Source organism: Ambystoma mexicanum, chromosome 12 (genome assembly GCF_040938575.1).
Source record: "Ambystoma mexicanum isolate Mex_15411 chromosome 12, UKY_AmexF1_1, whole genome shotgun sequence".
Taxonomy (NCBI): domain Eukaryota; kingdom Metazoa; phylum Chordata; class Amphibia; order Caudata; family Ambystomatidae; genus Ambystoma; species Ambystoma mexicanum.
The window spans coordinates 413,370,157-413,397,168 of NC_090936.1; the positions used below are offsets into that span (position 1 = coordinate 413,370,157).

Genomic DNA, 27,012 nt, shown 5'->3' on the forward strand with positions numbered 1-27,012 from the left:
AATCTAACAAATGTGAACACAAAAACTTTTTGGAATTAAGTCTACACTTAACACAAGATGAACAGAGTGCACGAGAGTGCTTTTCCTGATTTATGATTAAACGTGTTGGAGACCGCTTCCATTAACAAAGCGGCCTTCGGATGCACAGAGAGTTTGGACTGATGCGCATAGCGAAAATGAGGACACAGGAGCCTAAGTGTTCCTAAAGTAAATTTTTTCAGGTTTAACGTATAGAGAATAAGAGATACTTAAACAAATGACCCACTAATAAGACTAAGTGGCAGGCAGATGCTATATTGTATAATATTGGGATATAAATGAGTTGTCAGAATACTGAGGTCATAATCATTTTTAGACACACTAACCCATAAGTCTTCAAACCTTCAATTGTAGCCGTACGGGAATTAAACTCTTCATAGAAACACAATAACTTACAGTTGCAGCTAATAATGGATGCTAAGCATGGCACAAGTGGATACTTGATACTGTCACAATAATAATTTTTGCAACAAGAATAGCATTAGAGACATGAGCTAAACTGAACTGATGTTTTTTATTTCATTTTTTTTCTCTCTACTCTCTTTCCTCACCCCATACAATGCTCCCCACAACCCCATCCCTTTTTTTCTTTCGAAATACGACTATGTTCCGGTTTTGTATTTGATTTTGATGACAAAATGGTCTCTATAATGTCTATGTGTTGTACTATATCTGACAAATATGCATATGTACCAACCATTGATATTAGGTATGTTACTATGCCCAGATTTGAGAAAGGCTCAGATAAGCCGAAACATGTGTCATTTATGAGGGCAGTCTGTCAATGGACAATTAAAGATTCTAAGTTACTACAACTTGGCGCAAGTCTCCAGGAGTCTCTTCCTTTATTTTGTGCATTTAAGTGGCTCATCCTTTCCCGCCACCTACTCCAGGGAGACTCGACAACCGTTTTAAATATCATTTGTCAAAAACATTGACAACAACACAACAGTAAAAGTCAAGTATTTGTGTCGCCGGTGGAAGACCAGTCCAAGGGAAAGCAAACCGTTTGTTCAATGAGGCATTCAAGCCTCATCCCAGACACCATGAATCACAAAAGTCCAGTTAGCTTATTTAAAGAGCAATTTCCCACTATAAAGCACTCTGGGATCATCACATGGTCCAAAGGGCGAACTCTATTTACCTTTTGCTCAATTTCCATTGTGGTAATGATGATTTAAATGACAAACATAACAGCAGTCGTATATTTTAATATTAGGTTTAGCTTGACAAGTGGTACCTCCACAACTTTTCAATACACATTTATATTAGAAACAGAATTAAAAGCAATCACTTTGATAACCTATGTGTTCTTTTTTGCCTTTATTAGAAAATACTTTTCTGTCTTGGCAACTCCTTCTTTAGAAAATACACAGGAACTATTAATGAACAGGAACTTTTCCTAATAAACTGGACTGCATAAAATTGAGTACTTGTTGCAAACAGCTAAAACCACAAACATTATTAAAACATGCATCAAATGTCGTAGTAGAATTGTCTATTCTGTGATGTTATTTTCAATGAGTGCAGGCCATTTTAAACTTTACTAATAGCACAACGGTTTCAAATGCTTGAGATAATATATTACATCTACAAAGTCAAACACGTGTCAAATTCAGAGACATTTACAACTTGAAAAATAGCATGCCAAGTATTCACATTTTAGAGTTTTTAATGTGTTTTCTACACAACGGTCTCCTTATATGAATATGTAACAGCTCTTTATGGAAGTTGATAACATGTTAAGCAATCATATATAGACATCAACAGATTATAATGGTTAGCAGTTGTTTCATTATGACACTCGTTTGCTGGACACTTTTCTGGAATGATCATATTCAATCGTTAACAAATAATCTCCGGGATAGAGAACATTGAAAAAACGATTTTATTGTTGTGCCAAACGCTAAACTTAAGAATAATTTTATTTAATAACGACTAGTGAGAAAAAGTCATTACAAAGAGCGATGATCTTTATTTGCGGGCTGGTAAAAATTCTTATTGTTATGGGCTACTCAAATAAATATTTTATTACGCATAGAGGAGGGAACAATGTCAGCATAAGACAAATTCTAAGTTGCATTTCTTCTGCCACAAATAGTGGGAGGCGCCAAAATGTGGCGCATTCTTATTACTGCACTTTGAAATGAATACCTCTTGGCAGACGCATATGCTGGAGGCAAATTTAACAGAACGAATACAGATACATCTTGAGCTATATTTTACTCTAGTGACTAATACACAAATTACCCTCACTTTTACTACTTACCTAGTTAACAACATAGGATTTATTTTGTGACCATACTAAATCAATTTTTTTTAATCTAATCTATGGAAAGGGGAAATGCACTGTTGTGCAACTGCCTCTTAACATTTTAGCATAGCTAACCGTCCCACAAGACAAGAGTTCACTTCATCTAGTGCTAATTGTTTGGCTGAGGGCCCTTCAGAATCTTTGACTTATAGCTTTGTTGTTATCACAAATATGTGGCAACACTTTCCCTGATGAATGGTAATGAGGGCAGAAATCCCAAGCCTGGTTTGCAGTGAAATATGACAAGTTGGTAGCCATGGTGCAGGCGCTATAATTGTAAACATGGAAATGACCTTGGTGTGACACACAATGCTTAAGGTTGCAGTTGGCTTCAGATGCCAATGCTATCCCTCAAGCACCTTCATATCCCCTTGTAATTAGTAACTGCACTATTCTATCACTACTAAGTGATGCTTTCAACATTCTTCTCATCTTGTCTGTGGAAACGGTTTAGTTAAACTTAGGATCTTGAACAAGAGATGTTTGGTATTGCTGTACATTAGAAAGGGGGGGCAGATTGCTTATATTTCACTGAAGAAACACATTGTCTGGTATGGTCTCGCAAACTGGTCGAGTTATTGAAAAGTGGTGACGTATTGTAAATATATTTATATTCTTTTTAACTGCATGTGTTTCTTTTTTCTTGATGAATTGGTTGATTTTTAGTTAACTCATGAAATACAGCCTTAATAAAGAATCTCTGACTGTTACCATCACGCACCAATATAGAAATAAAAAATAATCACTGTACTACAAAACACACGTAGAATACAAATCTATATATATACATCTTGCCTACTAAAAATGTATTTAACGTATTGATTGTAAACTTAAAAGTACATGCTATGGAATGCCCATTAAAAACTAACATCTACTATTGCACATGTCAACGTTGAAACAATATAGAAATGTAGAGACACTTTGCATTAACGTGCCTTGCAAAGTTAATTTGCGGAGAACATAGTATTTGTAGTATTGTGAGAGGACAAATTGGTCTCTCGGGCTCCTTCAGAAATCTCACTACGTCATTTCTTCGGAAATGCTTTGTAGAACCATCTCTGACTCCATCTTTCTGGATGGCACATCACTTTGCAGAGTGCAGATCAATCGAGGCTAAATTGCCTGTGCTAAAGAGTGGCTTACCCGAAATCACACTCCTTATCACTCAGGAACTGTACATCTCCACTCTGGGACTCGACTGAAAAACCAGGATCCCCAGGATTTCCATACTTTGAGCCTAAGCTTGCGGCTACTGTGGTATCATAGGAAGATGTACCTCTCATCCGAGACGTATGCATACATGTATACTAAAAAGAAAAGCAGCTTACACTCATAAGACCATCACTGCACCACACACAGTGCACAGACGTTTAGGGAAGTCAATCTGGACATGCTTCAACGCTTGCAGGATAACAATTGACGACATTCTAACAAAAAAGTAAATCGTTTCATCAACAGGTAACTCAGGGAATCTTAGTGCTGGACAAATATATTGTTTAAACTATTCCTTTTGGACAGGTTAACTACACAGTTGCTGGCTGGAGATAACAAACAATACAATCTTTATTTTTAAAAAAGAACCCCATTATCTAATTTTCTTTAAACAATGACATATTATGCCATCAGCCGATAAAGAAATTATATTGTTTATAGGATACAAAGATACAGTTGCATCTGCGTCAGACCAAGGGATACATCTGATGGTTCCTGGACAATTTTTGATACGATTGATGAATAGTTATTAAAGCATGCTTAGTCTTAAGCAGGTGGCTGTCGTGTTCTTGCCGCTGCTAAGAGGTATTGTGACAAGCCGTTGTGTCACTGGTGTCAGCATTTCAATAAACTGTCCATGTTACTTGCTTAATTTTATTTGGCCCAACCAAGAGTTCCAGAGCCTCTCGTGAACGATCTGAAAATCAAATCAATGAAAAAAATAAGCAAGGTTGAACCAAGCTGCTCATATAAACCAATCTCAAGTCTACAATGGCTAGATTATTTAGCATTACTCCTCGTCCCTTAGACTACTCTTTGCCTCATCCTGACCATTACCAATAAGAAGCAAGTTACCACCACCCGAGATACAGTCCTTAAACATTATTCATTTCCCACGGGTGTTGAGAGGCACTCCTAGATTTAAATGTCAGCACAATCTGCTTTTCTGAGTAGAGCAGTGACAACAAAGTCAATTTACTAGAGTATCAAATACATCAAAGCAGTTTTTCCCCCAATAGAGAAGACATGTTTTCATCCATGTTGTAAAATGTTAGACTTCTGCATAGGGTGCTTGGGTGGGCAAAAGGGGGAATTAGAAACAAAGTCATGATTCAACACCTTTTTTCAAACTATTTGGAAGTTTTATTTTAAGGCAATATACCTTAAGTACGACGATGACTTATTGAAAAACAGCAAATAAAATCACCAGTGCCAGCAGTCTGTGGTGTAACATACTCTGATCAAGCAGATCCTGTGGTGTGTCTGTACTTTTAACTGCCATTTAATGTTTAAATTGTACACGTCAATCCCCTTTTTAAATTGGGGGTAAAAGCAGTAGTGATATATGTGTGTACCTTATGGTTTTTACCCTTGGCGCAGCTTGCGTTCAAGTAGTGGGTTATTATATTCCTGTGCCCTGCTGGACAGTGCTTCACTCAGAGGCCAGTTTCATTGGTTAGCTGAGGAAACTGCAGTGTAACATGTTTCTCAACAGTAGCCAGTGCTACACCCACTGACATCGGGTAACCTGGGAGGGTGTAGTCTGATTGACGGGTATAGTCACCACTCAAAGTGAAGCACTTGAGAGTTGGTTCTGACAAGATTTATTTTCTGACGAGGAAAAGCCTGGAACAAAGTGTTTGGTAAGAGGGTCCATGACTATGCCCATGGACTAGAAGTTTAAATCACTAAACTCAAGGGGCTCCCTCTTCTTTAGGTATGGCAGATGGAGCCCCCATACACCTGGTGGTGTTCCATGCCTTAACATTTGGTCTCAACATTTTCTCTCTCTGTCATTTTATTTTGACACATAACACCCCATCCAAATAGGATGTGACTCTGGTGTTCAGTATGGGGTGCGTTCGGTCTGCTAGCATCCCAGTGAGATTTTCCCATAGTACCTGATAAGAGCCCTTTATTCAAACCATTTAAAATGTTTTCAGAAAAGTAAAATTCTAAAACATAAAATGCCCGTAGGTGTTCCAGTTTTCAGGTGACTGAAATATAAAATGTAACAAGAGACAGTGGCCCTCATTACGACCCTGGCGGAAAGGGGTTTACGCCGGCGTACCTTTCCGCCAGACTACGAGTTCCCGTAGCGCCATGGTGATTTTTACGCCTCCTTTTTGCAGGCGGAAAAATCCATGGCGCTACGGGACTTGTTGTTAATTACGCCACCGTAATTTACGGTGGCGTAATTAACGCCTTCCCCACTCCCATTATACCCTATGGGGCAAAAATGGGAATGGGGAAGGGTAAATGGGGATTGGGGACTTACCGCCCCGCCAAGGTCGGAATGGGGCGGTAAGTCCGCCAACCACCATGGCGGAGTTGGCAGCTTAGCGCCATGGACCATGGTGCAAATTGCACCATGGATCTCCGCCAGGGTCGTAATGAGGGCCAGTAACAAGAGAAGGTAAAGAGAAGGTCATTCTCATGTGACACTCATCGCAGGTATTCTGTGCATAACTAAGAAAGTGGAATTACCCTGATGTCCAGTTGAGGTGTTTGTGGATGAGCCAGCCTCACACTCCTGATGGGACCAGTTACAACGTATGGAAACGTTCGCACATGCCTAAACTAGGTTTGTATGTGAAATTAGTCTTTTGGTGGCAACCCTCTGAGTTCCTGACACACCACAAATGTTTGTCTACTTCACAATGTGTAGCTTGGTCACTGATGGTCCACAGTGTAACATCAGAGGGTGAAATGCTTAGTGTTTTATTTGAAGCTTCAGATTACATCAGGGTCCTGCTGTTTCGGTAAACATTAGCAGGTGTAAGCACTACACTATTTATTGTATATGTGCCACTCCGAAAAACTGAGGTGTACATTTTCTCATTGACAGAGGGAGCTTCCTTCAAATGTATGTTTGCCTGAAGAGCAAAGAGGTGGTAACGCTTGCAACCATTTCTCATGGACATCCTAGGCTTTTCTTATGTGGTTCTTGCCAAAACCACTCTTTTTAAATGGTTACTAAATGTTACAAATCTAGATTAAATTTGTATAACTTCAGGGAATTACGCCAATGGAAACATAAATGACATCTCATCTGACAGCATGATGAAAAGGGCATTCTCCGATTAGATGGCTGTAGAATTTGGGAATGCTAGGTTTTCCCCTGTTGCATCCATCTCAATTGGCCAAATGTTACTAGTATTTCATCACTCATGACTCATTTATGGCTTTCAAGAAAAAGAGCGATTTAGTGCATACACTTAAACCACGTCCATGTGTGGAGATGGACTGTAGGCTTCATCCCAGAAAAGGAAACCCACATTGCTTGTGCCTCCGTCCCGAAGGTCGTTGGACAATGATATGGATGTTAGAAAAATCTATGAACACAAGGTGGCATGCAGCGATTTCATAGTTATCAATGTTTTAGGCTTTCTCCTTTTTTAACCAGTTTATTGGGTCGATCAGCCGTCCATAGGCACTCTCCAAACTGCCAAAGACTAAGGTGACCATTTTTCCAAAACGAACAACCGGGACGGCCAACAACATAAAAGGACCACCCCATCGCAGCCCACCCATTACCACCCCTCCCCCAACATGCCCACACAACCATCACTCAACACTATTTCCAGCACTTCTCCTTTCTATAAATGATCTATTATCTAAATTGTGCAGTTTTGTCTGTGAATCGTGGCATGTTAATGAAAAACAAGCTTTTGCTCTAATTGATATTACATGGCTTGCTGTACATTTCCAAGCCAGTCTCTGTGGAACAGTCAGTAAGTGTTGTGGTTCGTACCTGAAAGGTTGGGGGTTCGAGCCTATCCTCCAAATTCAAAATTCTGAAATTATTGTTAGAAGAATATTTTTTTTTAAAACAATTTTTATTGGTTTTTACAACAAACAAATATCAAACAACCCTCCCGACAGTTCGGTTTCAAGCTTCTCAGCATAGATTTGCATGTCTTTACTACTGTCATCCCTCCTCCTCCCCCCCTTAACTCGAGCTTTCTCCACTACCCCTCCAAATGTCATGTCTCTGGGGGCTCTTCCCCTTCACTATCTCGGAAGTATCGTGTTCGCTTGGGCTGGTTTGGATGGACCCTGACAATGTGGCCACCAGTTGTCTCCATGCTATCAGTGGTCCCACTTTGTCTTCCTCCCCTCTGCTGGCTGCCTCATACCATACTACTGTTTCGGCATCTGCCCATTTCAAGAGATCATGCCACCATAACTCTCTCCTGGATCTGTGGCATGTTTTCCAACTCATAGCAATTCTACGTTTAGCCAGAATGTAGGCCAAGTCCTTGAGTTTGCACACGTGTTTCAAGTTGCGTGATCTGGTGAATCCCCCTACCATGCATGCTCACACAGATTCCACCTCTAGCTTAATTCCTTTCTCAGTTAGACGTTGGTTAACTTCACCCCAGAATTTTCCCACCTCCGGGCATGCACAGGACATATGTGTCATCCCTGTGTCCACCTCCCCACATTTGGGGCATGTTTGTATCTTTGTGCGCCTAAATCTGGCAATCTTCCGCGGGGTCATGTACGCCCTATGGGTTACGTACAGCTGGATCTGTTGTAGCCTTGCATTTCTGGACACCTTTTATGGTATCTCTGTGCTCTTTCCCATTACCCGTCCTGCATGGGTACTCCTGCGTCCTCCTCCCATTCCTGTCTCAGCTGGGACACCTCCTTACCCACCCTAGACATCACCAGTTCGTATATCCGGGGATACCTCATGCCCTCCTTTCGAAATATCGTATATCGTTTCTATAGCCGTGTCAGGTTGTTCTGCTAGCACTATTTCAGACCACGTCTCCTTCACCCATTTAATCACTCTGGTGAAAGTGATGTATTGCCCCGGGTGTACCCCGGTTTCATCAACTATCGTTTGGAAATCCAATACCTTCACCTCTTGCCATATATCTCCTAAAGTTGCTAAGCCTACCGGCTCCCAATGTTTACGAATCGCCTTCCTTAGTTGCTCATCCACTCCGTGCAGCGTCCCGAGTGGTGCCTGCGGGGAGCATGGGGTCGGGTTATCCATGGCCCGGCATGCCTTGTGCCTTGTTTTCCAACCTAGTTCCAGCTATCTCGATCGCCCTTTTAACTCTGATTTGGGTAGCCATATCAGTTCTTTTACGAAAAACTGGTCATATTCGTCCCTTAGCAGTCTGGATTCTGCTGTCGTGTCTTCCGACAGCCACCTAGCGACATACTGTAGATGCCCGGCCAAATGGTATATCTCAAAGTTTGCCAAGTTTATGCCCCCTCTATCATACGTGTTCTGTAATTTCCATAGGGCAATTCTGTTTCTGGTGTTGTACCATATAAAACCTCTACATAAACTCTGAAGTTTAACAAAAAAGCATCTGGGCAACCTATGTGGATGTTTATGAAAAAGTGTAGTAGCCTGGGCAAGACCACCATCTTCAACAAAGCCGCCCTCCCCACCATGGCTAGGGGGAGCTTCGCCCAGAACCCCATGCTGTTTTCAATGTTTTCTACTGCTTTTTCCGTATTATATTTGTGTTCGTCTTCTAACGTGTGATATATGGTGATCCCCAGGTATCTAAACGTTCTGGTCTCCCAGGCTATCTGCAAGACTGGTAAGTTTTCCTGTGGGATTATTTTGTATCTTCCTAAGGGAAAAATGCACGATTTTTTGGGGTTGACCGCTATGCTGGAGAGTGTCGCGTATCGCTCCATCACCTCCAAGATATATTGCAGGTTTTCTTCCGGGTACCGCAGGTACAGCAGCACATCGTCTGCGTACAATGATATTAAGTGCGGTTCCCCCTTAGTGTAAACCCCTATCTCTTCGTACTGTTGTCTTAGATAGATCGCTACAGGTTCTAGTGCTAGGATGTACAGCATCGGGGACCATGGGCAGCGCTGTCTAGTACCTCTGCCGAGTTGCCATTTGTCTGAGATAATCGCTCCCTTTTTAACTCTGGCTAGTGGAGAGCTGTACACCAGTTTCACCCACCTCAGATAACCAGGTCCCATCCCATATTCCTTCAGGGCCACCATCAGCCAAGGCCATCTTACAGAGTCAAAGGCTTTCACCGCATCTAGCGAGACTATTGCTATTTCCCTTGAGTCGCCTTCCGCCTGTTCTATAATGTGGTGGAGCCTTCTATGGTTATCAGATATGCTTCTACCTGGGACGCCTCCGGTCTGGTCAGGGTGTATGAGTTTATTTATTACCCTTTTAAGTCTATTCGCCAGCACCGCTGTGAGGATTTTACTATCTTGGTTTAGCATGGATAGCGGTCTGTACGACCCAGTCTGTGCTTGGCTTATTGGGTTTTACGGAGCGGAATGATTATCGCCTCCCTCAGGGATTCCGGCAGTCTCCCTTTCTCGAAAGCCTCATTTAGCATTGCTAATAACGGGGGGAGCACCTCCAGCCTATATGTTTTGTAGAACTCACTAGGGAGCCCGTCTGCCCCAGGGGCTTTGCTAGTGGTCAAGTGTTTGACCACTGTTTCTAGTTCCTCCATTGTAATTGGGGCATCTAGGTTCTCCCCATCTTCTGCACTCAGTTTAGGTAATCCTATATCTTCTAATGTCTCCTGAATCTCATGCTCTGCCATCTCCCCATCTTCATATAGGTGTTGGTAGAATTTAAGGAATCCCCGGTTTACACTCTCCTGGGTGTCCCATAGTTGGCCTGTTTCTCCCTTTATCTCTCTAATCGCTGATCTGGGTGTCTCGTTCTTATTTAGCCATGCTAGCAGCCTCCCCGGTTTGTCCCCCCTGCATATTGTCTTTCAATGTATTTTTTATAGTTTAAGTTGCATAATGTCTCCCAGACCGCGCCACATTCTTGTTGTAATTGGCTCATAGTTTCAGCGTCCTCCTGTGAGGTGTCCCCATCTGTTCATGATTGCTTCTAGTCTCCTTTCTGCCTCCTTTAACTCTCGCGTTATGCCCCCTTGGAGCCCTTTGCACTTTGATATGGCTGACCCTCTCACCACCACCATAAAAGCCTCCCACAGAGTACGCTCCGACTCTAGCCTGCCAATGTTATTTTCAAAATATTTGATTATTTCCTCCCTTAGGTCCTTCCGGAATGCTGTATCTTTCAGTGCTTTGGCTCTGAGCCTCCATGTTGGGATCTTGGCTCTGGGGGGCTGGTGTCGCCATGACAGAGCTAAAGCGTAGTGTTCCAATAGTATCCTTGCTTTATATTCTGACCCCACAATCTCCCCGGTAAGTTCCAGAGTAATGAACATGTAGTCCAGTCTTGTGTACAACTTTTGTGGGGCAGCATAGTATCAATAGTGCCTATCATTCGGGTGTTGCTGCCCCCATATGTCTTCCAACCGAAAATCTTCCAGCAGGGTCTGTAGGGTTTTAGCTGCGGGAGTAGGCCTGTCTAATTTCATATCTGATCTGTCATTTTGGGATTTAGCGTGCAGTTAAAGTCCCCTCCCCATATAACTGCACCTCCTAGGTGGGGGCTGATTAGGCTATATAGTGTCTTGAAATAGGCCACTGCGTCCTGATTTGGGCTGTATGTTTAGATGACGCACAGCTCTCTGTTCTCCAGCAATCCCCGCATCACCACCATCCTCCCGTCAGGCTCCGCTGTGGCCTGCAACAGCTGAAAGGGTACATGTGGTGCGACCCAGGTGATTACTCCCCTGGCATATGCCGAATACGTTGCCCCCCTCCATTTTTTCTTTATCACCTCCTGTTTCTCTTTAGTGAGGTGGGTTTCTTGTAATAAGGCTATGTCTACTTTTTTGCCTTCTCAGGTACATCATGACCTTGTTCCTCTTCAAATAGCTGTTGAGTCCCCTGACGTTCCAGGTTACTATTCCCATCTTCATCCATATCCCGTCCCATCTCCGGCCACCCTTGTCCTTTGCCCCATGTATGCTTTTGCGTGGATATAAGCTCGCTCCCTAACTATTTTCACCGCAAACTCCCCAACTCTCCACCAACCCCCCTCCCTCCCGGTCCCCAACTGTTGCCCATGTCCATACCTGGATCTCAGGCTATCCCGCATTTAGTCCTATCCTGGCTATGCCAGTACTAGGAGCACAGCAGTGTGTTGCCACCTTATTAATCTGTCTACTGGGGTACGAGTGTGGGTTCTCGGTATCTCCTGTATTTATACATCTTTATGCTTTGCCCGCCCATATTATAGATTCATTTCCCAGTTATTATTTATGGGTTTATATTCCAGTCTCACAGACATTGTTTATAGGTCTCTGTACGTAGTCGTTTCATTTGTCTCTCTCGCCATCCCGCTGGTCGTCTGTCCCTGGCGGGCCGTTCTGCACATCCAACTATGTCGTTTCTTCCTCCGGGGTCTAAAAAAAAAAGTGCTCTCTTTTTGTGGAATATTTTCAGTTTCACCGGGTACATAAGCATGTATTTGTAGCCCGCCTCTCGTACTCGTCTTTTCACTGTTTCGTAGTTTAGCCGCCGTCTCTGCACCTTGAGTGTGTAGTCCGGGTACACTGTTATAGATGCAGATGCTCTCCGTATCGTACCCCCTTTTCGGAAGTGTTTCAGGATTTTCTCTCTGTCTCAATAGTTCAATATCTTAGCAATAATTGGCCTCGGGGGAGAGGAGGGGGGGGGGTCTCCAGGAGCGGGCTTCCTAAATAGGCTCGATGTGCTTTTTCCATCACGAATCCTTGGGTCAGTGTCCCTCCGTCGATTTCTAGCAGCAGCATGGTTTCCACATAGTCTGTGGGGTTTGCCCCTTCCTCGCCTTCAGGAAGCCTGACGATACAAATGTTATTTCTTTGGGGCCGCCCTTTGGCCTCTTCAGCCCTGTTTTCCAGGTTGTTCACTTGTTGGCGCAACGTATGAATCTCTGATGCGTTTGTTGCGCAGGCAGTTGTATTTAATTGGACTTCCTTCTCCAGCTCGCCCGTGCATTCCGCTATCGCTCTCATGTCCCGTCTCAGTAGATTCACGTCCACTTGTACTGCATCAATTTTGAATTCAAGCGACGTTTTGAGGTTTGCCATGGCTGCCTCCTGTTGGGTTTCCCATGAAGCCTGCAGGTCCGCTATCTCCTCCAAGATCTGCTGGTCACTGCGCACAGGTGTTGCATCAGTTTGCATGTTCCTCTCTTTTGGCTGCTTCCCTTGTTTGCAGTGTTTTTGTGTAGTCTTCCATGATGGGTTGCTTTCCTTTTGATTTAGGCAGTTTAGATGCCCTTGCCGCATCTCTGGGTGTTTCTGCCTGGGATAGTTAGGGTCTGAGGGCCTTTTGTGCTGATATGCGCCAGCTGGTTCAGCTCCTCGTTTTGTATTTAGAGGCACTTGGTTGTCCTAGCTGGGGCTAGGATGCATCTACTGTTAGCAGTGTTTCGGTGGTGTTTATTATCTGACTGCTCCTCATTTGCCTCGGGGCTCCGCAATTATCCCACCATGGCCAGCTTCTTATTTTGTTGTTGCTTCCCTGGACTCGGATTCTGTTCAAGTGTTCACCGCCCTTCTCAGGGGTGCCCCTCCTTACAGGCGTCGGTAGTTGCCCTCTTTGCCTAGGTAGATGTGGTTTCCTCCCGCTCTAGGTATTGTTGTTCCAGTTTTGGGGCCTCTATAGTGTAGGTTGTGGCACTTTTCCCCTCTAATGCCAGGCCCTGTCTGTGTATTCGCGAGCGGGGCCTTAGATGTGTCTCAGGCGCAGACCCCACTGTCTAGCGTGAACGTTTCTATGCGTCCACAGCTTGGCTTTCCTGCCGGTCCGAGGCCTCACCTCCTGTGGGGTTCTGCTTCATTTCGGTTTGTAGCAGCATACCTAAATCTGCGGGAGCTGTCACACCAAACTTGAGGTGCTGTGGTTCTTATAGACATGCACGTCTATATGCCCAGCTGCGTGGGAGCAGGCCTGCACTCCCACGTGGCGGGCTTCCCCCGGCGCTGCACGACTCTGTTCGTTAGCGGCCCCTCCTCACCTTAACATGGGCGCGCTGCGTAGCTTCCATGTGCCCTGGGGCTGTAGGTCATCCGAATCCTCCGCATTATTTGTCGGCTATCTTGTCTCCTCCTGTGTGTAGGACCCTCATATGGCCTCTCGCCGGTCTCCCTCTGTGCCTCTATTCCGGCCCCTCTTAGGCTTGTCGTGCGCCGCTTTTCTCTGCTTGACAGCTCTGCTTTTCAGAGCGGGATCTCAAGCCCCGTCGGGTGACGGTTGCCCCATGTTCCGCTCTGCAGCCACAGTTTTGATGGGTCCGTGGTGCACCCTTCCAGGGCTCACAGTGTTCTTTGGGTCATATGTTCAGGTCAGGTCTTCGTTCCGTGCGATTGCGGGGTTTAACTCGCGCCTTCCTCTCCTGGGCAGACTCCGTTGTTGTCCGGCAATCCCTTCAGGTAGGCGTCTGATTTTTTTTCTGCTCCAAGTCCTGCTTCATGTGCATATTGCTACCTCTGCCATGCGCTTGCTTTTCTTTCCGTTCGGATCCTTTGTTTAGCGGGCGGCCATTTTAGTTTATCACTGATGGAGATCCTGCAGGCCGTCTCTTGCGAATATCTCTTCTTTTTCTTCCTGGTTTTGGATTTGGTTCAGCACGCTATGTTTTGCACTCTTTCCCCCAGTCTCCCCTCCTTTTTGGGGCCGTTTGTTTTGAGTTTGTCGGGCGGACTTCCGAAGGATTCTTCAGCATCATCAGGAGCTCCAGAGCCACCCAGCCGTTCACATGGCTAGTTAGCCATGCCCCCAATTGTGAAAATAATTACAATTGTTGTCACCCGCCCTTTATCCAAAACCGGGACAGGATTTTTAAATTTAAAAAAACTCTTGAGACGGGTGGACAAAGGGCCCAATTTTGGGACCGTCCTGGCAAAACCAGGACGTCTGGTCATCCTACCAAAGACCCATCCAATGCCGATGTCCGTTATTTGCGTTATCTCAGAGAGGGAACTTCTCTTCTCTAAATTAAAAATGTTGTGCTCGGGGGAGGAGTGGCTAGTGGCACCCGACATGGCCTCCTAATCCAGCCGCTCTGAGAAGCCCGGGGAGTTGCAGCTGAACTGGAGCGGATCTCGTGCACTACAGTGCCCGAGATCAAGTGTGCAGGGACCTAAAGTGGTTTGGGCAGCGGTGTGGCGAGTTGCACCCGCAGGTGCGGCAGAGAACGGGCCGACTGGCGGAGTGTCAGTGAGCCCCGTGGTGATGGCTGCAGGCCCACTGTGGACGTGCCACAACCCAGGGAGCGCACTCAGCAGCTGTAGAGTGGATGAGCCCAGGGGACTCCAAGATAGCAGCGCAGCACCACCAGCAGAGCTGGAAGCCTGGCGATATGCAGGCAAGTGCCAAGATACTTAAAATGGGCCTGCAGTAACAGGGACGTGCAAGAACAGGGAGAGCTCCCTGGGCTGGGTGAGTTGCCTGCTAGGGGTCGGGGGGCCGCAGCGCAGCTAAAGTAAGAGTGCTGGGCCCAAAAAAAAAGTCCCCGTAGTGAACGTGGCACCACAATGCCAGCTGGAGCAGGAAGAAGAAACCCGTTCTGCAGGGGGCAAGCAATGCTGCCTGTTAAAGGCTTTGCAAACTTAGTGGGGTGGTAGCGCAGCAGACATCACCTGGATTATGCAGTGCAAGTGGAGTGTAACAAGTGCCCCACCTCTGTATGTAGAGAGAGTTGGACAAACAGAAAGAGAGCACAAAGGCAGCATCATCCGGACACTTTGAGCAGTGCACACTGGCAGTTGATGAGGATGAGCAGAGATTTCACATCTCTGGAGCACAGAAACAGGAAGAATAGTGAGCTCCATTAAACAGGTTCCCCCCCTGCTACTCCAGAACCATCAAGCACAACATCGCCTCTCGCACCCCAGCCTTGGCCGACCTGTGCAACCACTCCTTTGCCACTGGCTCCTTCCCACAATCCCTAAAGCATTTTCTTGTGCACCCTCTCCTAAAAAAAACGGTCTGCTGCCCGACTAACTATCGCCCTATCTCTATCACTCCATTTTTAGGCAAACTCATGGAGAAGCTGGTCATCCCCCAACAGACACTCCACACTGAAATGGCTGGCTGCCTCCATGACCACCAGTCTGGTTTCAGGACATCTAGAGTCACGGAAACTGCGATCCTGAACACCAGAGAAGACCTGCAATCTAACCTGGACTCAAACACTCCCTCCGTTCTGATCCTCCTCTATCTTTCATCTGCCTTTGACACAGTAAACCACTCCATCCTCATAAACAGTCTCCATGATACCCTAGGTATCATGGACAGGGCACTGGCGTGGCTAACCTCTTTCCTTTCTAATAGACCCTCAAAAGTGCAAATGGGTCCTTTTCTCTCCTCCACCTCACTCTCTTCCTCTGGTGTTCTTCTCGGCTCTATCCTATCACCATGGCTCTTCAGCGACTACCTGGCCCCTCTGGCCCACATGATCTCCACCTTCACCCCTCATTTCCAGTGTTATGCAGATGAGACACAGCTCTCCTTCAAGCGGCCATCCTCTTCCTTCATACCCAACTGCCTGACTTCTATTCAGGCATGGTGCTAGGCCAATGATATTGGCCTTAATGCTAGTAAGACAGAGATCCTTCTCATTGTGATGCCTGCTCCTTGTCCCCCCCCCACTCTCTGGCCAGCCTCCTTGGGTCCGCTCCCCTCACCCACGTGTCAGGTAAAAAAACCTGGGGATCATCTTTGACTTCTCCTCTCTTTTTTTCTTTCCACACATCACGGACCTTGCCATGAAGTCCAACTTTCATCTTCACCTCCTCAGGGGCGTTCTACCTTTCCTCACCTTCCCCCAGAAGCTCAACCTCTCCAGAGCCCTGTTTCTCTCTTGGCTGGACCCCTGCAACAGCATCATCCTAAATCTGCCTCTTTCCTCCCTTCAACTAATCCAAAATAAGACTTATCCTTGGCCTCAAGCGCAGGAACCGCATCACTCCAACCCTAAAATCTCTCTGCTGGCTCCCGGTGACCACAAGGATCAAATTCAAGACCCTTTGCATCATCCACAAGGCTGTCAGGGGCCTGGGACCTCTCTACATCCAGCTTTCGCTCCTTAAATACCTCCCTGCCAGAGTCCTTCGGTCCTCTGGCTCCAACTCTCTACAGGTCAAACGTTTCTCCAAGCAGGGAGTGGGCGGTAGATCCCTCTCCCTGGCTGGTTACTCCCTCTAGAACGGCCACCCTGCCTTCCTCAGACTTCAGCCGTATCATCTTAAGTCCTGGAAACTTCTCAAGACCTTCCTTTTCTCTGCTTCCTTCCCTCTCCCTCGCTAACGCTCCCTCTGCCACTGTGACTGGGGCCTGGTCCCTTCAGAGCCACACAGGGGCCAGACGACTCCCACTACCTTTCCCCACCAGCATCCTTTGCCAGCACTTACTCTCGGGCTCCCTTCCCCGGACTAGCCCTAACCTGGTTCCCCCTTTCTACTGCATTCATTCTCCCTTTCTTTCCCCTGGCGCTTGCCACCTTGGCACCTCCCAGCACTTACCCCAATTTGGGCACCCCACTGCTGCACTTCCCATGCCCTCCCACACACCCACCAACTTGGCTTGTGGCACCTGGAAACACTTGTGTATAGGCGTTATACAAATGTCCAATAAATAAATTAAATAAATAAAAATCTCTGCATATGAGGTGCAGCAGAAGGAATAGAAGGAGCCGATTTTCGAAGCAAAGCAAGGTACAGCACATTTTTAAGGCAATTGTCCCGGAGATTGCCAAAAGAGGTATAACACTGGATTGAGTCCATAGAGTTGGCCCACTTAGAAGAACCCCCAGAGCCCAACCAAGAGACATAATCATGACATTTCGCTCATTTCACACGAATGAGGGGATACTGCATGCCTTGAGAACCCTGGGAACAATAATTTTTCAAGGTCAATCACTCCTAATCTTCCAGGACATAGCAGCACTCACCCTACAAAAGAGGCAGGCGGTTAGGCAGATTTCAGGAAAGCTGCAAAAGAAGGCATCTGCTACAGGCGGACATTCCCTTTTGGTTTGGTGTTTTCTTGGAAGAGGAGAGAAACGAGATACACAACCCCAGAAGAAGCTGTGCAGCTTCTTGGTCTGCAGATGGGGAGCAAGCAAGGAGAACAGAACAACCACCTGTGGTCCAGAATGACAGCACACAGGCAGTTGCATGTCCCGATGGACATAAAAAGAGAGGCTTAGCTCGCAACCGCAAGAAGCTTGAAGGAAGCAGCATATCGGCATGTATATGATGGAGGAAGCTGGGATCTCCTCGGGGTGATCGAATTGAGGGCCTGAGTGTTAGCTGATGAAGGTGTTGGTGGAGAGGAGAAGGGATGTAGTTTTCCTCAATGCATCACCTCTGGTCACAAGGTGGGGGGGCGAGAACTGGCGGGGAGAGGTAGGAGTAGGGGGGTCCGCATTCACAACACGTAACAACACAGATGTGTGTGGGAAGGGGCAGACTTGGGAAGCAAAATTTAGCCATATGCTCTGGCGCGCTATGCAGCAGCCTTCAGGGTCCTAACATACAATGTAAGAGGTTTCAATACCCCGCAAAATAGAGAGGTAGGCTACTGATAGAGCTATCATGCATGCAAGTAAATGTGGCATTCATACAAGAGACACCTTATGACGAAAGACACGCATAGGTTACACTCGAAACACCGCACACATCAATTCTATGCGAGCGCAAAGAACAAGAGTAAGGGAGTAGGCATCCTGGTGAGTAGGTGAGTATAGTTCAGCCTGGTGAAGATCTAGTCTGATAAGGAGGGACGGTATCTCTTTGTGGAGGGATTAGTTTTATAGGGGCGTTACTCACAATTGCATCGGTCTACATGCCGAATAGTGGCCAAAACAAATATTGCTGTGGAGTTAACAGAATTTGGTGGAGTTTGCATCGGGGGATGTGCTTATTGCGGGAGACCTCAACATTACATTTGATCCCAAACAGGGTTTCTCCAGGGGCACATATATGGGCACAACACAGCCATCAAAACCTTTCTTACTGGGGTTAGAAGAAGCTGGGCTGGTGGATACTTGGAGGCATATGAATACTGGAGTACAGGACGACTTCTACTCCCACGTACACAAAGTGTATTCTAGGCTGAATTACATTATGGTGGGGAATGGGATTCTGCCAAGGGTAGATTCGGCAGGGATAGGCACTATCATGCATTCGGACCATGCTCCAGTGTTTGTTACCTGGGGTTTACAACCGAGGGAACATAAACCATCCTACTGGAGGCTGAACCCATTCCCGCTCCAGGATCAGTGTGTAGGAGAGAGATTGGCAAGAGTATTGTGTGTTTATTTAAAGAGAATGCTCATGGGGAGACTAGGGATGAGACACGGTGGGAGGCATTTAAGGCCCACATTAGAGAGGTGATAATCTCAAAGGGGGTAGGACTACAAAGGGAGTGGGCATTGGAAATGGGAGAACCTGCTAGAGCAGCTAAAAGAGCTGCAGGTGTAGTTTCGGAACTCTGGCTCACGGAAAGTCTATAGAAAACGCCAGGCGACGAGATAAGATCAATGTGATTGAGGGAACAAGGTAGAGTGCACCCTGTTGAAGATTAAGCAGCTTCATTACAAACAGGGGACCAGGGCAAGCAAACTATTGGCCTGGAAGCTTAAGGCTCGAGCGAATAAAAGAGCCATCAGAGATCTGCGAGCACCAATGAGAGCACCATCAAATAAAAACGGGAGAAATAGAAGGCATTTGATTAATTCTATAGAGAGCTGTATACATCTGATTCCCAGACTCAGGAGTTGATAGATGCCCTTCTGGGGAAGTGTAATCTGCCGATGGTAACGTAGGATCAGATGCAGGGGTTAGGAGAGGACATAACGAAGGAAGAGGTCTTAAACGCCATCGGCTTCCTTAAAACAAATAAGTCCCCAGGTTTGGATGATTCTCCCCAGAATGCTTTCAGACCTAGGCGAGCGCACTACTTGGTCCGCTTCATGTGTTATTCAACACAATCTGGAATGAGGAGAGGGTATTGGTGATCCGTAAAGGGGGTAAAGACCCTTCTATATGTCCCTCATACCGCCCCATTGCTGTACTAAATATCGACAGAAAGCTGTTTACCAAGATTTTGGTGACACGGCTGGACCAGATACTTCCGTACTTGGTAATGGCTGATCAATCAGGCTTTGTTGCGGGAGACAAGCTGCCGACAACACTAGGTGGGTGATGGACCTTATTTACATTGCGCATAAGAAAAAAACCCTGGCGACGCTAGTAGCCTTAGACGCGGAAAAAACATTAGACTGGGTGGAGAAGAGCTATTTACAGGCAGTGTTGCACAAGTTCGGTCTGGGCGAGAACTTTATACGAGGGATATTTACTCTGTATGGGACGCTGTCTGGGAAAGTGGCGGTGAATGGGCAATTATCTCAGGGCTCTCGGTTAAATGGGGGAACGAGGCAGGGCTGTCTTCTTTGCATTGTAAAATGAGCCACTAGCTGAGCAATTAAGAAGCTGGAAGGATATACAGGGTATCAGTTATGGCGTGACCGATCATAAAATAGTGTTCTATGTGGATATCCTTCTGGCTGCGTCCGAACCTGAATCTTTGCTCCCCCAACACTTCACCTTTTAAAAGAATACAGAGCAGTCTCGGGGTTCAAAATAAATCTGGATAAGCGTCAAGCGTTGAACGTATCCCTGCGGCGGGACAGAGTGCAAGGTCTGCAGGGTATCTCTCCCTTTAAGTGGGCAACAAAAGGCATCAGTTACTTGGGCCTTCGGATTACATCTCGGGCGGGGGGCTTATATGATGCAAATTACCCTAAAATCTTGGGCGCCTTTAGGGCAAACTTACTAAAGTGGACTGCACAAGAGCCATCACTATTGGGTAGAGTTGTGGCGATAAAAAGACTGTTCTGCCAAAATCTCTGTACCAATTCCAAGCTCCCCCGTTGACACCTCTCAAACAGATGCTAGAGAACCTCCAGAGGGAGCTAAGCAAATTTGTCTGGAGGAATCGTCCAGCTAGGATTGCAGCCGCAACATTATATAGGCCCAGAGACCGAGGTGGGTTGGCTTTACCTCTGCTTCAAAAATACTATAAGCTGCACAATTACGAGTACTGCGCGAGTGGGTTGAACTGAACTCAAAAGGACCCTGGAGACAACTAAAGGAGCAAGTAGAAGGCAGACCCCTTATATATATGCTGTGGATTCCATGCACAGACTGCCCATGTGCTTGTACGAGCTTCCATCCACTGCCACCACTCAAAGTCTAGGATGATGTTGTGAAAAGGCTGGGCTTGACAACATCCCTGGGAACTGGCTACTCCGATCCACCACAATATTAACTTTACCCCAGTGTACTGTAACAAGGCCTTCCAGGCGTGGAAGGGAGATGTGAGTACATTTCATATATATTCGAGGAGGGTAATATCAGATCATTTGTGGCTTGCAAAGATACATTTGGAATAAGTGAAGGAGAGCGCTTTACATATCTACAACTCCAGCACTGGGTACTTCAAGGGGACAATAAGATGGGGGCCACAAGACTGCTAACAACATTTGAGAGGCTGATTTTCACTCCTCGTGGGTCAGCAGGTTTGATGTTGCACTTGTAAGACTGCCTCAACATGCAGGCTCAGGTGAGACTCCCATCCTAGAATGGCATAGGGACCTAGGCAAAGAGCTGGATGTGGGACAATGGGCTGATATATGGAAGGGGGTCTTGAAAGTAACAGCACTCAGTATGCAGAGCAAAACTACAAGATGCTGGCGAGGTGGGTACTTATGCCCTAAGAGAGACCTGCATGGGGAACAGCGAATCCGGGCTATGCTGGAGAGGGTGCTGTGGGTGCATATCTAAACATGCTGGAGCTGTCCCAAGTTACAACCTTACTGGGGAGAACTGGTGGGTACATTAAAGCAGATCATAGGTCTGCCGACTGACTGTGTCCCCGGAGATCTGCCTACTGTGATGGTTGGGCACCACAACAAAGTCAGATAGGGGGAACCAGATGCATTCGAAGTGGCTTCTCAGTCTGATGTTATTAGTTGCCAGAAACACTACTGCAACACGTTGGAAGTCTGCTCATGTTAAATTGATGGAAGACTGGTTAGGTGGCATGTGGTGGCTCCTCATTTGTGAGAAAATGGCATATGCTTTGCACAATACAATGACACGCTTCTTTACAAAGTGGGATGGATTTTTGCAATATATCAAGGCTACTAATAAAAATTGTACTTGCGCCTCCCCCCTCCCCCCTGAGACTTAGGGCATTGAGGCTGCTGAACTTGTCTTAAGCAGGTACCTGGAGCACTACACGAAATACAGTTGAAAAGACAAGTAGAAATACATTGAGAGAGAGATGGGTTGTGGATGGGAATGTGGGTGGGTATGGGGCGTTGGAGGGGAGTTGGCGAGTGTTAGGGGTCAGTTGCAATTTTGAAGTTGAAATGCAGAGATGTGATGTAGATGTCATTTAGGACTTTATAATTGTGCACAATTTGAGTTAAGTTTGTGTGATTTTGTGATCCTGAAATTTTTATAAAAAAGGATTTGAACACAAAATATGTTGTCCTCATGTCGTTGATGGTGACATGAATAGATTTGTAAAAACACACTTCTTTCAACAGTCTCATGCATCCCCTATGCGCTTCCCCACTGATGTCACAAAGCCTAGGAGTAATAAAGACTCAAGCTGTCGGCTGACCATTGGGCTTAAGTAGAGAGCAGGTATGCCGGAAAAAATAACTTTACTCTCTGAAGGAAACCGTTTTGAGCTCTGTACTTTCAAAACAAATCCCAAATAGTGAATTGACTATATAAATCAATTATGATTTTACAATGTCACATTTCCATCAGTGTTGAAGTTCCTCCAAGATGGACTAGAAAACTTGGTGCCCTTTCTGAAATACATTTATTTTATGGATTGCTGACCCCCGATATAGGTAAATCAGAATTCCTTTCACTAATTGTATGATTGTTATCTCTGCCCTGCTTGTTTGGCAGTATTCCCTACATACTTCCATGGAAATACCACCAAACTTGGTTACTGTAACAGCAACTCACAATTGAGCAGATTCCGCTGATCATGAGTTGCAGTAAAGTAGTGCTAAACCCCCTTTTTGAACACCATGGGAATTTTGGAGGATTTATTGCAGGTTATAATTCCGCCTGCGGTAAATCCTACATTTTCTGGAGGTATGTTATCTACTTGACCTCCATTCTCAGAATTTAGCAGTTGTATATATGTTGCAGCAAATCCATCACCTCAGTTTCAAACTCGTAATGACGGCTATTGATTGGAGTCCAGCCGGAAAGCCTGGACCTTTCACTGGCACTAGGGTTTGTCTGAATTCTCATTGTGCTGCTTCCTACTGATCGGATGAGGGAACACCATGCACTACGGGGATAATCCACATCTGCATTTGCATTATTTAAAACAAAACTTTACCTGAAATTGATTTCTGCTCTTATCAACTGCTAAAAAGTAGACCATCTTGTTAACTGGAAATCATAACCACAGAAAATGGCTTGATTCCACTAATCTGGGGTATGCTGTTACTGCACCATTATACTCACTTTGCATCTGATGATGAGGAAGAAGGACACACATGTACTAAAGGGATAATGTACATATGTTTTTGCATTTAAAACAAAACGGTGTCTAAAATTGATTTGTACTCTTCTTATAGGTTGCTAACAAGTGGATTCTTGTTAAAAGAAAGTCATACTCACGCCAAATGGCTTGCTTCCACTAATCTCAGTTCTGCCGAATATGAATGCTGGCTCTGTACCATTATTCTCAGGCAGGTGTGGTATTTCGGTCTGTGAATGGTAGTTTTTCTCTAGGGAGATAACTGCAAGTACCTGTGGGTTGTTGAATTGCTCATCGACGCATGTAATTTAAACCTGTTTTTGCAAATATTTTATGGTCATCAATGATAACTTCTGGTTTAATGTGATCCAGTGCCGACAGAAAAATCTTTTCCAACTGGGTAATCTTGCCATCCCTTTGTGATCCAAACAGTGTAGAACCAGCAAAATGGTATGTCAGGATCTTGTGGTATGCATTTAGTTAATGACCAGTGTGTCTGAACGGTTATGACTTGGATATGTTGGGCAAATTAAAAATAAAAGTTGCTGATTAAAAACCACTAATAAAACTAATAAACCAGCCCAAAAGCAATGATGTGCTACCAGCGTTAAAAGATGTAGCCCACTGTAAGAATCTTCCTCTGTTTTTGGGAGAAGCAGCCTCCACTGGGTTGGGAGGGGAAATGGATGATATCAGCAGTCAAAGTGGCTTCATTTGAAGAGATTAATTGATATTACAAGTTCATCCATGACTGAGAGATGGAATAGGGCTGTGAAACATCTGAAAATCTACACCATTCACACTGTCAGGATAGCTTTGCTTCTGAGGTGGAGTGACAGCTTCTGAGGTTCATACAGTGACACTGCCTTTATCGCTAGATCTTAGGATGAGACCAAAATCCTAAGGAACTGCTTGGACATGGTTTGATGATGTGGCTGGAACAGAGGAGCCAAAACTGTGGGGGTTCTTGGTTCTTCCTCATCCTGAGGAGATTAAGTCGATGAACCCAAGCAGGGAGCCACACATCGACAGGTTTGTTTCCATGGATTGCCCTTTTAAACTCATGGCTTCTCAGTGTCATGGCATGTCAACATAATTACAGGCAGATTGAGTCTCTCTCTTTCTCTTGATCTCTCTCTCTCCAGAGCAATGACAGCCCCACATTAGTAATGTTCTGAGTGAGTCCCAAGGTGTCACAATGGGTCACAGAAGAAGCCAAAGTAAAGGATTCAGCCCTACGTGGGCTTTTATGTGGGTTGGGACCCCAAATGGAGTGTTCTACGAAAACTCCCACCTTGGAGCTGATCTGGTTGCCTTACCTTTCCTCCATCCTGCTCATTTGCATTTTTAGAAAAATATGCCATTACCTTTGGCCCCGAGAATCAAGGAAACTTAAAAGTACAGAGAGCACTAGAGTCTTCTATTGATTATTCCATCACAACTGAAAGCGCAGTTAACAGAATGAATGTTAGTTGAGGGAACAGGAGTGAAATTTTGACTGAAAGAAAAAGACGGTATAGTTGCTTTTCATCACAGAAATAAAAAATGTGTGTGAAAAACCTTAGAAAGCTATAGTCGCCAGTACTTATTGTTTCAAATATCGGAAAAATACCCAGACCTGAATTGGTCACTGTGGTGTATGATGGCAGGCTGCAGCAGCCTTGTTGTTTTATAGCAACAGTTATGTTTACAGGTTTAACATGCATGGCTAGCTGTTTCTTTGATGGCGGTAAACAGTTGACACTTAACACAAACGTACTTTTTGAAATGGAAATTGATCAAAATAAAAAGTAAAAACAAATCTGAAAAGTTCATTGTTTATCTTTTTTATTTATTTATTGGGTATTTCTAAAGTGCCTAAATGACATTTTTCTCTGGTCACTGAGGATTTCCCTTTCCAACTTTTTGTTAAATTCCTGTATGTCGTGCTGAGCCCAAATCAGTCGATTCTTACCCCCATTCTTTCCCTGCAATCCATTTGATTTAGCAAACTTAATTCCACTGTTAATTGCACATGATCACTCGGAAAAGCATTCTTTATCTCTAGAGTATTTTCAGGCGCCCACAGTTCCTCAGAGACAAAAATATAGTCAATCACTGATGAGTTGGATCCGCTCGTCCAAGTGTCCTGATAATATTTCCCTTTCTCGTGGTTACCGGTCAGTACACATAGGCTCCATCTATCGAAGAAGTCCCACTATCTCTTCCCTCTGGCATTTTGAAGGACATTTGTTGACTGGCAGGCCAGCAACGCCTGATACTTTGTAGGATTGAGGCAGTTGGCATTGAAGTTACCTGCAACTACAATCAGACCAGACGGCTGTACTTCCCTCCAATTCGTCAATATACTATCAATGTGTTCATCAGTGCCGCTAGGCACACATCAACATAACTACAGTGTATATTTACAATTAAGTTTTCAGTTTTTACTGATTTGTACACATAAATACAGAAATCAACCTGCTTTCTATTTATAAAAATGGAAAAAACAGAAAAACAAGTCTGTCTGGTTCTCTATGATGTCACTCATACATCGCAAGCCAATGGCATTGCAGATTGGAAGCATGTAGAGTGCAAAAGTTGTATATAAATAGCATTAAAGTTTTTCAAATTGCTGACAGCATATATCTTAAGGCAGCAGCAGTCACAGGAGCAATCGTTCGTAGTATGGAAAAAATGTAGCTAGCATTTCTTTCCTATTCTACATGTCCTTTCATAAATGAACCTTTTTATTAGAATAAGTGGAGAAAAATACTGGTTGTGGATTATCTTTTTATATGACAAAAAATAAATGTGGATAAATACAGAAAAAAAGCCCCCCAAAAAATATGGAGAAATACAGATGAAAATCGCAGAAAAATAAATACCATAAAACCGGAAGCCTTATTTATAATGAGCATATTGACGAGTACATCCTTCATAACTACACGAGCTCCCAGGGCACCATACATTAGATAAGTTTAAACATTCACATTTGAGATAGCATAATTGTTGATCCCTGTCAGGAGACCGCCTTTAGGGAGGCCCACCACACCTTTGAGAATAAACGTCCATAATTACTTTCTCGGTCATTAATGTTTTTTGGAAGACTCACCATTGAATGTCTGCTTAAATCGACACTGGAACCCACAGGGTTAAAACAAATGCTGAAAGTCCCGGGTATTCCATGAGCAGAGGCTAAAAACCCTGCCCATGTATTTATTTCCTGGTATACTCGCGTGCCAGGACAAACTACAACTGGACCCTTCTCTGGTTTACTTGCCTGCCAGGAAGAACAAACCCCTACTAGTACAATTGGTCTCTTCTTTTAGTGGAAATATGTATTCCAAGGTTCTCCACACCAGTATCCTATGTGAGGAGGGTTGAACAATGATTGCCTATCTTCAGAGTCTCTTGACTGTTGGCAATATGGGTTACCGATTTCCCCAAACTGGTGTCTCTGGAAAGGGGAACTGCACCCGTGTTGCCCTTTTATTTGCTTGTTATAGTCTCTTGGCTGTTGGTAATGTGGGTTACAGATTTCCTCAAGTTGATAATTCATAAAAGGAAATTGCATCCATTTTGCCCTTTTACTTGTTGTTTATGGCCTGTTGGCTGTTGGCAATGTGGGTTATATATTTCCCCAAGTTGATATCTCATAAAAGAGAATTATGCCCTTTTTTCCTTTTAATTCTCCTTGTTCGGTATTCAAAATTGTCTGGTTTTAGTAAACGTTCTGCTCGAAGCGCCCCAGGGTTACCTTTTCTTGCAGTCCAACTCACCGGCTTAATTCAGTGTGTCCGCATCACACCTCTGTGCCACAGCAGGCCTTCTGCAGACAGGCAATCCCATTGACAGCTCTCCTGTACCTGCCCCCGCCTGCACGGCCCCTCTCTGGAGCTCCACCAGCTCCATCGGGTTTCCGCTTTCTCCAGCACCTCTGAGTGGCTTGCGTCTGGTCGGGAGCATGTCTCCCACACAGCTGGGCTTCTCTACCCTCTGCGGACCAT

General features: G+C 45.0%; 1 protein-coding gene across 3 annotated transcripts in view; it reads right to left on the minus strand.

The window, feature by feature from the left end:
* Nucleotides 1-1,230: 1,230 nt before the first annotated feature.
* Nucleotides 1,231-27,012, minus strand: part of AMN1 (antagonist of mitotic exit network 1 homolog) — a 1,280,950-nt gene continuing 1,255,168 nt past the window's right edge. For all 3 annotated transcript variants that reach the window (XM_069628559.1, XM_069628557.1, XM_069628560.1), the window contains one exon: nucleotides 1,231-4,262. In XM_069628559.1, coding sequence (XP_069484660.1) covers nucleotides 4,189-4,262 — 74 coding nt within the window. In that variant the 3' untranslated portion in view covers nucleotides 1,231-4,188. The remainder of the gene's footprint in view (nucleotides 4,263-27,012) is intronic.